Genomic DNA, 16,281 nt, shown 5'->3' with positions numbered 1-16,281 from the left:
CATATGAAAAAATGCTCATCATCACTGGCCATCAGAGAAATGCAAATCAAAACCACAATGAGATACCATCTCACACCAGTTAGAATGGCGATCATTAAAAAGTCAGGAAACAACAGGTGCTGGAGAGGATGTGGAGAAATAGGAACACTTTTACACTGTTGGTGGGATTGTAAACTAGTTCAACCATTATGGAAAACAGTATGGCGATTCCTCAAGGATCTAGAACTAGATGTACCATATGACCCAGCCATCCCATTACTGGGGATATACCCAAAGGATTATAAATTATGCTGCTATAAAGACACATGCACACGTATGTTTATTGCAGCACTATTCACAATAGCAAAGACTTGGAATCAACCCAAATGTCCATCAGTGACAGATTGGATTAAGAAAATGTGGCACATATACACCATGGAATACTATGCAGCCATAAAAAAGGATGAGTTTGCGTCCTTTGTAGGGACATGGATGCAGCTGGAAACCATCATTCTTAGCAAACTATCACAAGAACAGAAAACCAAACACCGCATGTTCTCACTCATAGGTGGGAACTGAACAATGAGATCACTTGGACTCAGGAAGGGGAACATCACACACCAGGGCCTATCATGGGGAGGGGGGAGGGGGGAGGGATTGCATTGGGAGTTATACCTGATGTAAATGACGAGTTGATGGGTGCAGCAGACCAACATGGCACAGGTATACATATGTAACAAACCTGCACGTTATGCACATGTACCCTAGAACTTAAAGTATAATAATAATAAATAAATTTAAAAAAAAAAAAAAAAAAAAAAAAAAAAAACTAGGAGAGGGCATCTGAATGGTGAATGCGAAGTCAGCCTGCACTGTGTAGCAGTACACATGATGAAGCTGAACTTAAGAACTGATCTGCTGGATGGATCCCACTGGTAGAAATGATCTCCTTGGCAAGGTTAAGTGTCACCCCTAAGGGAAGCCCTAAGTCCAAATGAGCCTTGTTTATAAGGTATAATACAAAGAGACCTAACTTCTAATAGCTAAGTGACCTCCCATCCCAAAGCAGCCACTCTGGGAGACCACATACACCATAGCAATGCTATCATGGTTGGTAACAAGGAATCTCTCTTTGGAAACAGCTTTCTAAGCTTCTAGCATTTTTAATACCCACAAGGTAAACCTTCATCCTTTGGGGCTCTAGTTCATTGCGCTAACAATTCAAGATCAAATCTTGTGAGCCAGATGGTATGATCCAGGTGGATACTGTAAGTTTTCATCAGTATCAAAAACAGTGACTACAGAATAATGACAAATTTTTTGTGTGGTTCATAAGCTGATTCCAAAAGTGACTGCAGAACTAGCCAAAAAGCAACAAGTTTGTACTAATAGCTACTATTTATTAGATAGTCTGCAAAGCACTGTGCAACATTACATACATTATCTCAATAATTTTTTTATGAAAATCCCATGAGGTGGATATTTACGTCCACATCTACAGATAATGCAAGAGTTTCTGAAAGAATAAGCTACAAACCCCTCTGACACACAATTTACCTATTAAATGAACCTAAAAGTTTAAAAAAGCTGGGCGCAGCGGCTCATGCATGTAATCCCAGCACTTTGGGAGGCTGAAGTGGGCAGATCACTTGAGGCCAGGAGTTCGAGACCAGTTTGGCCAACATGGTGAAACCTCGTCGTTACTAAAAATACAAAAATTAGCCAGGTGTGGTGGCAGGCACCTGTAATCCCAGCTACTTGGGAGGCTGCCCGAGAATCACTTGAACCCAGGAAGAAGGGGATGCAGTGAGCTGAGACTGCCACTGCACTCCAGCCTGGGCAGCAGAGTGAGATTCTGTCTTGAAAAAAAAAAAAAAAAAAAGAATAAGCCACTTGCCCATGATCACGCTGCTAAGAAAAGTCAAACCATAATTTAATCCTAATCTGTCTCACACACAAAGACAACCTTGACAGGAATAAAACTTACTTCCATGTAGGAGAGATGCAACTCGTCAAAGAGAAGCAGAATCACTTCATCACATACAGAATCAGTGTCATTACTGTCTGAAAAAAGATGCTCTGCACAATTCTGCCAATGTATTGATTCTGAACCTGCCATGTCTTCAAAAATGGCATTATTAGTGAAGCTGCTCAACAAGCCCTCTGAAACAAAACAGCTAATGAAATGGGTATTTATATTTAGTCTAAACTATACTTTTAGGACTTTATCTTATAGCTCTATCCTGAATCGATATGTTTAATAACATTAGGAATGAGGTTATCATTGTAACAGCAAAAGAACAACCTAAGCATTCACCAGTAGCAGATTAAATCAATTATGTTGTATCTATTCAAAAAAATATTAGGCAGTCAAAAAAAGAATGAGGTTCCTTGCTACTTACTTGCTGATATAGAATGATCTCCATTAAAAAAAAGAAGCGAGGGTCAGACCTCTGTGTATAGTTACTATTTGTGTTACACATGTTTGTTTAGGCACAGACTCTTTCTCAAAAGTATAAGGCAAAGTGGTAACAGTAACTTGTCAAAGAGGAGCCAGGAGCCAGAGAACAGGGGTGGGAAAGGCCCTTTACGTGAAATTACTTTTGTATCTTGTCCTATGGGAAAAGTTAATTATTCAACTTTTTTTAAATTTAAAAACAATACAAGCTGATTATACATTTGACAAATACAGGGAATTTCTGACTGCAGGAAAAAACAAAGCATCAACTACAAAGAGAAGCAGAAATTCTTCTTGAGCTGCTGATTTTACTATACATTTGGGCTACATTTTTTCTTAAGAGAATCACTACAAAGTAATAGTACAAATACCTTTTTTAATGTGAAAAGGTATAAAATCTCCTTTAAAAACTTTTCACTTATCCATCACATAACATCAAATGTACCTGTAATCCCAAGTATGATTCTTCTGAAAAGGAAAAGTCAGATCAAATACATCATTAAGGAAAAACATGCACACTAAATAGACTACGAACTCTACTGGGACAAAGACCATTATTTTGCATATTTTTTCATTCCCCAATTCCTGACAGGATTCTCAGAATCATTTCTTAGTTAATGAACAGCAAATTGACTCATTGGTTAAATTAGCAACTACAGAGCTGCCTAACAGCAGTACAAAATAAATGAATAATTCACCAAAAACTAGCTCTAGATATTAATTTTAATTACTTTGTAGCAACATAATTTAGTACCAAATGTTTAAAAAGTACCCATTATAATTGCTAAACTGTGAAGTCACTATTATTTGTATCTGACCAGCTATACAAAACTCATCCGTTTTTCTCTTGACAAAAGGTAGTAAAAATCGCAAACAATAAAGAAGACGCTACTCATTAAAAGTCATGTTTACTAATCTAGCACCATAATTCCAGTCTTAGAACCTCCCATGCAGTTGGAAAGGGAATATGGGAAGAGGTGAGTATGTTGGAAATGTAGGGTAGTTCTCAAATTGGGGCCCCATTTTGCTTGCTCTAAAGCAAAAAACACAGGGTCTAGCAAAGAAGAGAAGTGCTGAGGCTGGAGTCGAAAACAAAAGCTTTTGGTTCAGATGGTAAAGGAGGCCCTCAAGAGTGGTAGAATCAGTGTATCCCGAAGGCAGTGCTGGAGGCAGTCTCATGCACTAGGGGGTTTCTTCTTGGCATCCAAGTCCTTTTTAATTTCTTCAAGTTTTTTAGCCAGGTTTGGTATCTTTAAAGAGAAAAAAGATTATTATAATTTTGCATCTACCTAATCAATATTCTTGTACTTCTTTTCCTCCAAAGATAAATGGTTTTACAAGCTTTTATCTTCCTCCGAAAGAGATCTCCTAAACAGTGGTTCTTTTTGCTTTCTTTTTTGAGATAGGGTCTCTGTCACTCAGGCTGGAGCGCAATGGTGCAAACATAGGTCACTGCAGGATTGACCTCCAGAGCTCAAGCGATCCTTCCCGCCCCAGTCCCGCAAGTAGTTGGGACCACGGACATGCCACCACGCCTGGCTAATTTTTGTATTTTTTGTAAAGATGGGCTTTTGCCACATTGCCCAGGCTGGTCTCAAACTCCTGAGCTCAAGCAATCTGCCCACCTCGGCCTCCCAAAGTGCTAGGATTACAGGCGTGAGCCACTAAACCCGGCCAATAGTGGTATTTCTTAGCCTCATAACTGCATAGAAAGATATCAGAAGTTGTCAGATAAGTATGCTCCTCTCTGAAAGCCACTTCTACTTTTGTATACCCACTTCCACTCGATCTGGTGCCAAGTAAAGGTTGTGCGTATAAACAATAAATGTGACATAATATAGCCTTTGCCTAGAAAACTATATGACTCAAACGAAGGTTGACAAAGGAATTCCCTTTGTCATACAAAAAGCTTTACAACAAAACAAATCAATATCATGTTTCCCTTGCTTGTCTTTTTCAAACACCTGTCCAGAATCCCCATTCGTAGGCTGCTGCACCACCTGGTTTTCAACATCGCCATGTATAAAGGGAGGTTAATACAACTTCACAAAACTCTGTCCTCAAATGTGCTACCCTTAGAATTTTGAAGATGGAATACAGATCTATATTTTTCAGTCCGCCTACCCAGATGCATCTCCAAAATTCTAAGTCATCTCTACTACTGGGTAGTGGGGCTGAAAATATTATCCAATTAATCTTTAAATTCTCACTTATCACATGATTTCCCTAAGAATTTTAAGAGCCCAACTTAATATTACTCTGAGCTAACAAGCCACAGCTAAGGATCTTCATGAGCCCAGCTGAACTGAAGGGATTTTTCCCTCTTGTGGTGATACGGAAGAGGACAGATGTTTCATGAGCTGTATTACTTTTTCAAACAATGGCAAACCATTCTACAATATTCAGGAGTTTGCCTCAGCCCTATGGACCTCATTTATGCTGGAAGTCACACCTTACCTCAAACAAAGAAAAGTCACTCTAAAACAGTCACATGGAATCAAGGTAGTCATGGATATGGCCACTTACGTCATAGTTCTGAGCCAGATACATTCCAACCACGTTGCCCAATGTAAATCCAAGCTGAAAAAATAGAATAGTAAGAGTTACAGTGCATACCGAGTCCTGTGCCAGTATGATTCCAAATTAAAATACGAAGACAGTATCTTCCTAAGAAGCTTAGGACAGTTAGAAGACCTTAATGTCCAGTCTAGGGCTGTGTACAACATGAGAGTCACATTTTTCTTCTATAAACACAGAGATGCCCTCTCCAGAGGCTAAAGAGTATACAAAAGAATAAATGGTGACACCAACCAAACGTAAGAAAAAAATAAAACCGCAAAAAATAATAAATGGTAACACTGTATAAATCTACCCTAAATTCTCTTATCCCCTCACAACTCACATAAATACTTGACTACAAGTTCTGGAAACTCAAGCCAAAGTTCAGATTTTTCTTGTGGAATGCTGCAATTTTTTGTCTTTTTTTGGTTATGGATATTGTTATTCCTTTTCAAATCAAATAAAAGTTATTCATAAAAGTTATACTATAAAAATACTTTTTAAAGTATTCACTCAAGGCTGGGCACAGAGGCTCACACCTATAATCCCAGCACTTTGGGAGGCCAAAGTGGTGGATCACTTGAGGTCAGGAGTTTGAGACCAGCCTGGCCAACATGGTGAAACTTCATCTCTACTAAAAATACAAAAATTAGCCAGGCGGGGTGGCTCACACCTGTAATCCCAGCTACTCGGGAGGCTGAGGCAGGAGAATCACTTGAAACCGGGAGGCAGAGGTTGCAGTGAGCTGAGATCAAGCCACTGCACTCCAGCCTGGGAGACAGAGCAAGACTCCATCTCAAAATAAATAAATAAATATTCAGCCAAATCATAGGATCTCAGAGAATGAAGGGACTCTTCACAGTTTACAATCTCTTCATAGTTCAAACAGAGGACCTTGAGGCCCAGGATGGAAAGGGACTTCTCCAAGGACATTCACAATAAGGAGGACAAGACAATCTACATTAGCTTCACACTCAAAAACTAAAATATGTGATGACAGAAAAGAAGAGAAAACTCTGACACACCACTGAGAGCACATATGGCTTAGCACTCTGCCACAGGTAGTCTAACATGCTAACAGGTATAGTCTGGCAGGACATTAAAGGTCGGTGGGAAACACAGTGACAAGAGACAGGTGCAACATTTAGAAAACTTTAAATATTTATCCCATTTGGTGACTATTTTCCTAAACAAAAACTGGTTCATGAAAATTTAGATATACCCAAAAGGGTCAAGGCTCCTCAGCTTTGAGTTTTAATGATAATAATTCCCTGTTTTCCTCTGGTAATTAAGAGGCTCCATCTAGAGCTTAATTTTTCATTTTATAAATTCAAACTAGTATGAATTTTTTTCATCATTTTCTTTAATCAGTGTTGCTTTTACTCAATCAATACACAGCAGAGAGGTTTTAAAAAAATTAAGTGTGGCACTTAACACCATCAATCACACATGGCGTGACTGAACCTTATCTTCAAGTTGGAGATGCACATAGGGGAACAGAATGCAGCTGGGTTCTTAGTACGCTTTAAACTTACTAAGCTTGAAACACCAAAAGCATAATTTAAATTGGTTTGTTATTAGCAATAAGAAACATAGAAGAGGCTATCTAATCTCTAATCATAGACCATTCTGATCATTTGATTAATCAGATATGGCCTGCAAAATCCTACTTTTACCAATGTTGCACCTTGAAGCAGAATGATTTTTTTCTCCTATGGGTTGAAACCAGGTAGGAAGAGGTTTTCCAAATCCAGAAGGAGTATTAAATTTGCTTAAAAGAAGAGGAAAAAAAACCAAATGAAAGTATTAGTTCTAACACCAAAAAGAAAAAACATGGGATTTAAAAACTTTCAAAAAAAATAATCGAGTTCGGTTCCACCACTATCAGGCGGTGTGCCTAAAGCAAGACACTTAACCTCTCTGGAGCTTTGCTGATTTGAGCTTCCTGATTTATAAAACATTATACTCACAATGTAATGTCCAGCTCCAACATTCTAAGATTCCTAGTTCTTACCATATCTGTCTCTAAACAAATGTGGCATGTCTAACGTGGCTTCATTTTGGCAACTTCGCCAGGCATCAGGGCACATGAAAACTCATGATTATTTTAAAACACAACACAAAACAAAAACCATAAGCCTCTAAATAAGTCATATCCAATTCCAGTTTCAGAATACTACCAGATCTACCAAAGGGGTATTGTAAGATTAAATACACAAGAAAAATGTCACTAAGAGAAATATTTCCGAATACTACCAGATCTACCAAAGGGGTACTGTAAGATTAAATACACAAGAAAAATGTCACTAAGGGAAAAATGCATGAAGCCAGAAAAGCATATACAGTATGTTGTTCATGGGATGGTCAATAGGCATGTTTACACACACAAAAAAAACCTAAATCTGAGGAACAGTGACTCAGTCTGAGAGGTTAGACTGGAGTCAGATTATAGGAGGTCTTGGATGAGTCTGAAACCTCTTTGTAGGCCAAGAATGCCTAACATCTTCCTGGCCAAGACCTGGAAACCTCATCAGTAGTTCTGTCAGGTGAATGCCATCACAATGCCCTGCTTCCCCTACATGGTCACCCGTTAGTATTCCCTGTAGAGAAGACTGTAGCATAAGGAGTGCAATGCCTTCTTCCCAAGCTCAGTACTAAGTGCATGACTATCACACCCTCTCTGCAATAATTTTGAGACTTTAGGGGTATAAAAAAGTAGCTTCTTTTCACAGAAACATTGGGGACAATTAATGGTACAACACTGCAAGTTTGAAAACAGAGGACTGAGATGAGGAAAGTAGTGTACAGGAAAAATAGACGGGAAGAAGATGCTGGAGCTAAGAGCCCCAAAAGGGAAGTCTAGACTGGCACAGAGCAGTACACAACAGAAGAATTGCATTGTCAGCTCTATAAATAGAGAGTACACTAAGAATCAGTGAAGCTCCACAATCCATTATCCACAATTCTGAAACCCAACTCAATCCAAACTACATTACATCATAACTCATTTGGTAACAAAAGCATACCTGACCTGAACTAACAGCAGACTATTTATAGTCATTATCACATTTTAGTGTGAATAATCATTTTTTGCTATAGTAATAGAAATCTTTAAATATAGGATCCTGCCTTAGACCTCCTCACTGGAGAATATGTCTCACAGCAAAAATATTAATACATTTGATTACAAAGTGCTATCCCAGATGCTGCTGGGGGTGTTAAGTACCAAGGTACATGATGCAGCTTATTACTTTTCTAAAATCTAAAAGAAATCTGATTTCCCAAATACATACGGCCCCTAAAGATTTTGATTAAGGGACTGCAGACCTTAATATACTAAAAATCAACTTCATATTTAGCCCCATGAAAGGATTAAAAATGATCTCTGCCCTTAGATAACTTATATGATGAATAGGAAGAAATGTTAGGTAAAATAGTTGTATAACAACAGAAGGCAGGACCCCACACAGGATTTTCAATGTTAACAGATGCTCCAAAAATCAGAACTAGGCCATGCATTCAGTGGCAAAATGAATGATACAGAAGTGATTCTTTTAAGAAATCATACTTGAAAAATATGTACCTCAGGTTGATATTAAAGGCTCTAAATATGCTAAGTGTTCACATTTAAACTGGTGATATGGTTTGGCTGTGTCCCCACCCAAATCTCATCTTGAATTCCTACATGTTGTGGGAGGTAACTGAATCATGGGGGCAGGTATTTCCCATGCTGTTCTCATGATAGTGAGTAAGCCTCATGAGATCTGATGGTTTTATAAAGAGGAGTTCCTCTGTACAAGCTCTCTCTTTGTCTGCTGCCATCCATGTAAGACGTGACTTGCTCCCCCTTGCTTTCTGCCATGATTGTGAGGCCTCCCCAGCCATGTGGAACTATAAGTCCATTAAACCCTTTTTCCCTTATAAATTACCCAGTCTCAGGTATATCTTTATCAGTAGTGTGAAAATGGACTAATACAACTGGCAAGGGAAATGTGAAGAATACTGAATGTGGAAAATCAAGGCACAAGATGGGAATGGAGATGTGATGACTGGCATAAAAGAAACAGGCCTGACTGGAAAAGAGAATTTGAGTTAAAGAATGGAGAGAATTAAGTATGGAAAGCTGGGCAGGGCTAGATGATGGGCTTCAAACAGCAGGTAGGGCAGCCAGGCACAATGGTAATCCCAGCACTTCGGGAGGACAAGGTGAGAGGATAGCCTGAGCCCAAGAGTTTGAGACCAGCCTGGGCATCATGGTGAAACTACATCTCTACTAACAAAATGCAAAATTAGCCAAGTGTGGTGGCATACATCTGTAGTCCCAGCTACTCTGGAGGCTGTGGTGGGAGGATCACTTGAGCCCAGGAGGCAGAGGTTACAGTGAGCTGAGATTACGCCACTGCACTCCAGCCTGGGCGACAGAGGCAGGGGTTTCCTTCACCTGCAGTTGTGGTAGGGAACCACTGACTACTCTTTGCCCGCAGCAACATGATGAAAGCACTGCCTGAGAAGCATTCTCCTGGTACCTATACTCAGAAAAGGCTGAGGAAGCAAGGATCTACTAGATGATGAAAAGATGTAGGAATTAAAAACATAATTTTTTTTTTTTTTTAAAGAAAACCAAGTACCTATTAGAGAAAAGCTGATTACTGTGGTGGCAAGCAAACAAGACTGAATTGTTTCTATTGATCAATAAAGATCAATGGAATAGAGTGGAGAGCCCAGGAATACACCATAAAGGCTTATTATGGTCAAGTGATTTTCAACAAGAGTGCCAAGGCACTCAATATGGAAAGAACAGTCTTTCCAAGAAATGGTGCTGGGAATAATCTTTTCAAGAAATGGTGCTGGAACAATGGGATATCCACATGCAAAGAATAAAGTTGGACTCCCACCTCACACTATATACAAAAATTAACTCAAAATGGATTAAAAACCTAAATGTAAGAGCTAAAACTATAAAACTCTTCGAAGAAATCATAGGCGTAAACCTTCATGAGTGGGGCTGGGCAAACAGTTTTCTCAGATATGACACCAAAAGTACAAGTAACCAAAAAAAAAAAAAAAATTGGACTTCATCAAAATTAAAAATGTCTGTGTTTCAGAGAATACTATCAAGAAAGTCAAAAGACAACACACAAAATGAGATAGAATATTTTCAAATATATATCTGATAAGAGATCTGCATCCAGAATTTATAAATAATTCTTACAATTGAATGACACAAAAAAACTCAATTTAAAAATGGGCAAATTGGCCAGGCACAGTGGTTCACGCCTATAATGCCACACTTTGGGGGCCAAGGTGGGTGGATCACCTGAGGTCAGGAGTTCAACACCAGCCTGGCCAACTTGGTGAAACCCCGTCTCTACTAAAAATACAAAAATCAGCCAGGCATGGTGGTGGATGCCTGTAGTCCCAGCTACTTGGGAGGCTGAGGCAGGAGAAACTGCTCGAACCCAGGAAGCAGAGGTTGCAGTGAGCTGAGACTGCACCACTGCACTCCAGCCTGAGCGACAGAGCCCAACTCCATCTCAAAAATAAATAAATTAAATTAAATTAAAATTAAAATGGGCAAATGACATGAAAGGATTTCTCCAAAGATACAAATAGTCAACAAGCACATGAAAAGATGCTCAACATCATTAGTCACTGAGGAAATGCAAAGCAAAAGCATAAGGAACCACATCACACCCACTAGAATTGTTTTAACAAAAACAACAGCTACAGCAAATGTTGGCGAGGATATGGAGAAATTGAAACTGTCATACATTACTGGTGAAAATGTAAAATGGTGCAGCTACTCTGGAAAACAGTCCAAAAGTTCCTCAAAGAGTTGAGCATAAAGTTACCATATGATGCAGCAATCCCACCTTAGGGTATATACCCAAGAGAACTAAAATACACATCCACACAAAAACCTGCACACAAATATTCCTAGCAAGATTACTCATCATAGCCAAAAGTGGAAACATCTTGAATGTCCATCAACTGGTGAAATAATTAACAAAATAGAAATAAACGTAACAAACAAGGTGCAAGATAATTATTCAGAAGTTAATGAAAAGACATGAGACCTAAATAAATGAAGAAATGGATCATAACAGTGAAATAGTAAGGCCAGGCATGGTGGCTCACACCTGTCATCCCAGCACTTTGGGAGGCGGGGGCGGGCAGATCACATGAGGCCAGGAGTTTGAGACCAACCTAGCCAATATGGCGGAACCCTGTGTCTACTAAAAATACAAAAATTAGCTGGGGATGGTGGCACACGTCTGTAATCCCAGCTGCTTGGGAGGGTAAGGCACGAGAATTGCCTGAACCCAGGAGGCACTGGTTGCAGTGAGCTGAGATTGCGCCACAGCATTCCAGCCTGGGTGACAGAGGACTCTGTCTCAAACACAAAACAAAACAAAGACATAATAGTGTAAAGGTTTCATGAGCATAAGTCATCAGGAGGGCCTCATGGAAAAAATATCAGAGTGGGACCATGAAGAGTATTTAGAAAGGTAAAAAGGATAAAAGGAAAACCAGCCAGGTGCAGTGGCTCACACTTGTAATCCCAGCACTTTGGGAGGCCAAGGTGGGTAAATGACTTGAGGTCAGGCGTTCGAGGCCAGCCTGGCTAATATGGTAAAACCCCATATCTACTAAAATAATAAAATTAGCCAGGCGTAGTGGCACATGCCTGTAATCCCAGCTACTTGGGAGGCTGACGTAAGAGAATCACTTGAACCCAGGAGGCGGAGAGTGCAGTGAGCCAAGATGGCACCACTACACTCCAGCCTGGGTGACAGAGTGAGATTCTGTCTCAAAAACAAACAAACAAAAGCAATAAATCACAATAACAGTATCATAGGCAGTGTGCACAAAGCCCCCAGCAGTGCCATCATGTTAGTTTCCCTCTGAAAGCATCCTTAAAATAACTCTAGCTAAACCTTACGAATAAGGAAGCAGTAGCTTTCCTCAGGTAGTGTTGGTTACTATCTGCAAAGAGGTGTCTTCTACTGTGGTAAAAGAAAGAGAGGGTGCTCACTTTGGCAGCACATACACTAAAACTGGAATGATACAGAGATCAGAATGGCCCCTGCGCAAAGAGGACATGCAAATTCCTGAAGCAATGCATTTTTTAAAAACAGTCTAGGAGCAGTGGCTCAAGCCCATAATCCAACACTTTGAGAAGCTGAGGTGGGAGGATCGCTTCAGCCCAGGAGTTCAAGACCAGCCTGGGCAATATAGTGAGACCCTATCTCTACTATTGAAAAAATAATAATAAAGGGGAAAAAACTGCAGTAAAAGAAAAGGGAAAAACCACAGGAACAAGGTCTCTTCAAGATAGAGACAACGGGCAAATATTTTAACCTGGGGAGGAATATGAACAATGGAAGGAAGATATCACCAACACAAGCAAATACAGTGGTTTTCAAACTGTGCTCCACAAATCACAACTGTAGGAGAAACATCTTAGAGGGTTCCTGAATGTGTAATGACAACGCACCTGCTTAACTTGTGACTGTTTCATCACTTCTAAACCTTTCCAATCACCTACCCTTCTGTAAGAAGCTAATCCCCACTTCTGAGAAGTAACCAATCAGGGTTCAAATGACACCCTGCAAAGGAAAAACTGAACACTATCTGAATCCTTGTTGAGTGCCCCTGTTTTTAAGTTTTTTAACGTGTTAACTCATTTTTAATCCTCACAACAAAACCGTGAGGTGGGTTTGCATTTTCAGATGTGGAAATGGGAGCACAGAAAATTTCAACAGCCCACCCACGCTACCACAGCTTGAAAATGGTGGGACGCAGGGTTCAAAGTGAGAAGTCTGACTCTGAAATTTAACCTCTTAAACACTAGAACGTGATGGTCATTGTTTTATAGATGAAATGACTGAACACAAAGAGAAATACTTGCTCAACTTTAGAGTCAGTGGCTCATTTGACAGAGGTGGAATCAATGTGAAAAGTAGTGCTATCCACTTATTTAAAAAAAAAAAAAAAAAAAGCAGTGAGGTGGGAGACCAGAGGGTGAGAGAACATCAGGGTTCCAGTTACTTCTGAGCTAGGAATATAATGGACAGCTTTAGCATCTCTCCTTAAATGCTGAGAATTCTGAATTCTCAAATCAGAATATGACCAGGTACAGTGTCTCATGCCTGTAATCCCAACACTGTAGGAGGCCTAGATGAGACCTGTATCTACAAAAAAAAAAAAAAAAAATTAAAAATTAGTCAGGGGTGGTGGTGTGGGTCTGTAGTCCTAGCTACTACTAAAGAGGCTGAGATGGGAAGACTGCTTGAGGCCAGGAGTTAAAGACTGCACTGAGCCATGATTGTGCCACTGGACTCTAGCCTAGGTGACAAAGAGAAACCTTGTCTCTAAAAAAAAAAGAAAAAAAAAAAAAAAATTAACACGCAGTAAAAGTTTATTGCAAAACCAAACAGACCCATTCAGCAAAACCACTTAGAAAGTTAATTGTAACTGAATCATGTCCTCTCAGTTTATCAATGAGCAACAGATACAGTAGGCAGCTCAATTACATCATCCTATACCCTGGAGCTAAGTGATACCGCTTTTAATCTAGTGTTTACTACAAGAAAATGACTGTCATTATTCTGAACTCACAAACTAACACCTAGTTAGGACACTACAGAAACTCCTAGAGGCAAAGAAGCAGCCGTCTGAGCTGGGCAGATTAAGGACACTCTTTTGACTAATTGGATTTAACAATCCATTACCATCTTTCAAAAGGACAGAAGAGGCACATTTTGTGTTTTAATCTCTTTGGCAAAGATAAAGCATTTGGGGCCAGGTGCGGAGGCTCACGCCTGTAATCCCAGCACTTTGGAAGGCTGACGCAGGCGGATCCGGAGGTCAGGAGATGGAGACCATCCTGGCCAACAGGATGAAACCCCGTCTCTACTAAAAATACAAAAATTAGCTGGGCCTGCTGGCGCGCGCCAGCTACTCGGGAGGCTGAGGCAGGAGAATCGCTTAAACCCAGGAGGGGGAGGTTGCAGTGAGCTGAGATCGCTTCACTGCACTCCAGCCTGGCGACAGAGCAAGACTCCATCAAAAAAATAAAGACAAAGCATTCGGGCGGGAGCGGTGGCTCACGACTGTAATCCCAGTACTTTCGGAGGCTGAGGCGGGTTGATCACTTGGGAGGTCAGGAGTTCGAGACCAGCCTGGCCAACTCAGTGAAACCCCATCTCTACTAAAAATACAAAAATTAGCCAGGCATCGTTGCGCGCGCCTGTAATTCCAGTTACTCGGGAGGCCGAGGAGAGAGAAGCGCTTGAACCCGGGAGGCGGAGGTTCCAGTGAGCCGAGATCGTGCCACTGCACTCCAGCCTGACGACATAGCGAGACTCCGTCTCAAAAAAAAAAAAAAAAAAAAGAATTAGAGGTTGAAAGCACCAAGTTTTGAGTGCACAATAGCTTGGCAGAAAAACTTTCACTTGAAAATTTGATGAGCAAGTCCTCCTGGAACCTTCACTAAGCAATCTTTGAAAGATACCGAGTTTTGCCAGAAAACTCGTTTTTAACTCAAATAAGGAGCCAGGAGAAACAGTCTGCTTACTCATGCTTAGTCATTTCGGGAAAAATTACGTGTATACCAGTGTCTGACTCATTCCTCCAAGTCTGAAAGGTCTGATGAGGACTTAGCCTCTCGGACTTTGTGAGGTGGCTAATTTACGGTTTATTTCTGGCCCTCCTACCTCCTCAGAAATGCCAACTAGCAGGGCTCCACAGCAGGGACCGGCCGGCGACTATGTAATGGAACAGGAGCGCAGAAAGAAAGGGGAGCGGACTACGGAAAATCATCAAGGACCACACAAGCTTTAATACAAGTATTACACAATGAGCGCGGGGCGCGGCGCACAATAAGTAGCTCTGGAAACGCACACTCTCTGACACCTCAAAGTTTTAGGGACTTGGATGGATGCAGAAAAATAGGGGCAAAGGGATTTTCTGGGGAGGCAGGAAGAAAACGGCCGCCCTGAGAGGCGACGACCAGGCGCGGGGGCCGAAGGGACCGCGGGACCCACGCCCAGGCCGGGTCGGCGGGGTCGGCAGTCCTCGAGGGGGAAATGGGATCCGAGGCACGCCCCAGGCAGCGGGCCCCGCTCTTCGGCAGCTCCACTCACCAGGAACTGGAGCATGATGTCGGTGGGGAGGGCGAGGAGGGCGCGAAGGACTGCTGCAGCTCCGCGGGCCGGTCCGAGCTTACCTCCCCATGCGCGGGGGGCGGAACGCCCCGTCGACTTCCGGGTCACACCCCGTCCCGCCCCGCCTCGCTCCTCCCGCCCAGCCCGCGCCCGGAAACGCCTCGCAGCGTCGCAGCGTCCCGGTTCCCCCTGGCGGAGCGCGTCGGCCTCACAAGCTGAACCAGCCGGGCAGCGAGCGCGCGACAAGACTTGCGAGGAGCCAAGTCCCGAGCCTGGCTGGGCAGCTTTGAGCATCCCGCCTCTGTAAACCTGGGCCGGGGCCCAGGAATCTGTGTTATTCTCAGCATGCGGACAATTCTGATACACAGCCCAGCTTAGGGCTCTCTGGCCTAGAAGGACTGCATGAGCAGCGGGTCCCATCCCCAGGTTCGCAGCTGAATCGTGGGAGCTTTTGCAACATCCTCTACCAGTGCCCAGCTGGACTTTGCGGGGAGGAAAGGAGGCTTGTAGCTCGCAAAGCTCCGCAGGTGTGCTGTGTCATCAGCGTTGAGGACCCAAGGTAGAGGCTGGGTGTTTAAGAGGCTTGGATGGCGGGCTTTGGAGTCTGGTGATACCGGATGGGGCCCATGCTGCCGTGTGCCGCACGCCAGTCACTGAGTTGATGAGTTTTGCAGCAGAGAAAGGGTTTATTCACCAGGCAGCCAGCCGAGGAGACGGGAGAACAGATCTCAAATCTGCCTCCCCAAAGATGGGTTTTAGGGATATTTATGGGATAGAGGAGCAAGGTGGTCTGAGGTGTGGGGAAAGGCGATTGGAGGTCAGGAAAAGTTTGTCAATGGGTGATCTGCGGGAGGTAGTCAAGCTTCATGGCTCTTCGTAGGATACATGGTCACAAAAGGGCATCCTTAGCATGATCTGAGGGTGGAGGTTTTGGCCCTCTAATGTCAGAAGGACACCCATAAGGCTTTCATGCAGGCCCAGTTGAGGGGTTGGTGGTCCCGGCTGTAGAAGAACTGACCCAGGCCGGGCGCGGTGGCTCAATCCTGTAATCCCAGGACTTTGGGAGGCTGAGACGGGCGGATCACGAGGTCAGGAGATCGAGACCATCCTGGCTAA

At 42.2% G+C, this 16,281-nt stretch overlaps 1 protein-coding gene and 1 non-coding gene across 2 annotated transcripts; one reads left to right on the top strand and one right to left on the bottom strand.

The window, feature by feature from the left end:
- Positions 1 to 1,362: 1,362 nt before the first annotated feature.
- Positions 1,363 to 15,258, bottom strand: STMP1 (short transmembrane mitochondrial protein 1). The gene is made up of 3 exons (XM_025378771.1): positions 15,145 to 15,258; positions 4,964 to 5,017; positions 1,363 to 3,687 (listed from the first exon to the last, which is right to left on the bottom strand). Exons 1-3 carry the CDS (start codon positions 15,157 to 15,159, stop codon positions 3,613 to 3,615), a joined length of 144 nt encoding a protein of 47 aa, XP_025234556.1. The 5' UTR covers positions 15,160 to 15,258; the 3' UTR covers positions 1,363 to 3,612.
- Positions 12,025 to 12,128, top strand: LOC112621871. Its single transcript, XR_003118807.1, has one exon. It is a non-coding gene; the product is annotated as a U6 spliceosomal RNA (small nuclear RNA).
- Positions 15,259 to 16,281: the final 1,023 nt, after the last annotated feature.

Source organism: Theropithecus gelada, chromosome 3, assembly GCF_003255815.1.
Source record: "Theropithecus gelada isolate Dixy chromosome 3, Tgel_1.0, whole genome shotgun sequence".
In the NCBI taxonomy this organism is placed as follows: Eukaryota; Metazoa; Chordata; class Mammalia; order Primates; family Cercopithecidae; genus Theropithecus; species Theropithecus gelada.
The sequence above is the reverse complement of the archived record's forward strand: the minus strand, read 5'-3'. Positions and strand labels throughout refer to the sequence as shown.

Coding starts and splice junctions, on each gene's coding strand:
- STMP1 (XM_025378771.1), bottom strand. Junction 3,688..4,963: donor ATCTGGCTCAGAACTATGAC/GTAAGTGGCCAT, acceptor TTCTCTTTAAAG/ATACCAAACCTGGCTAAAAA.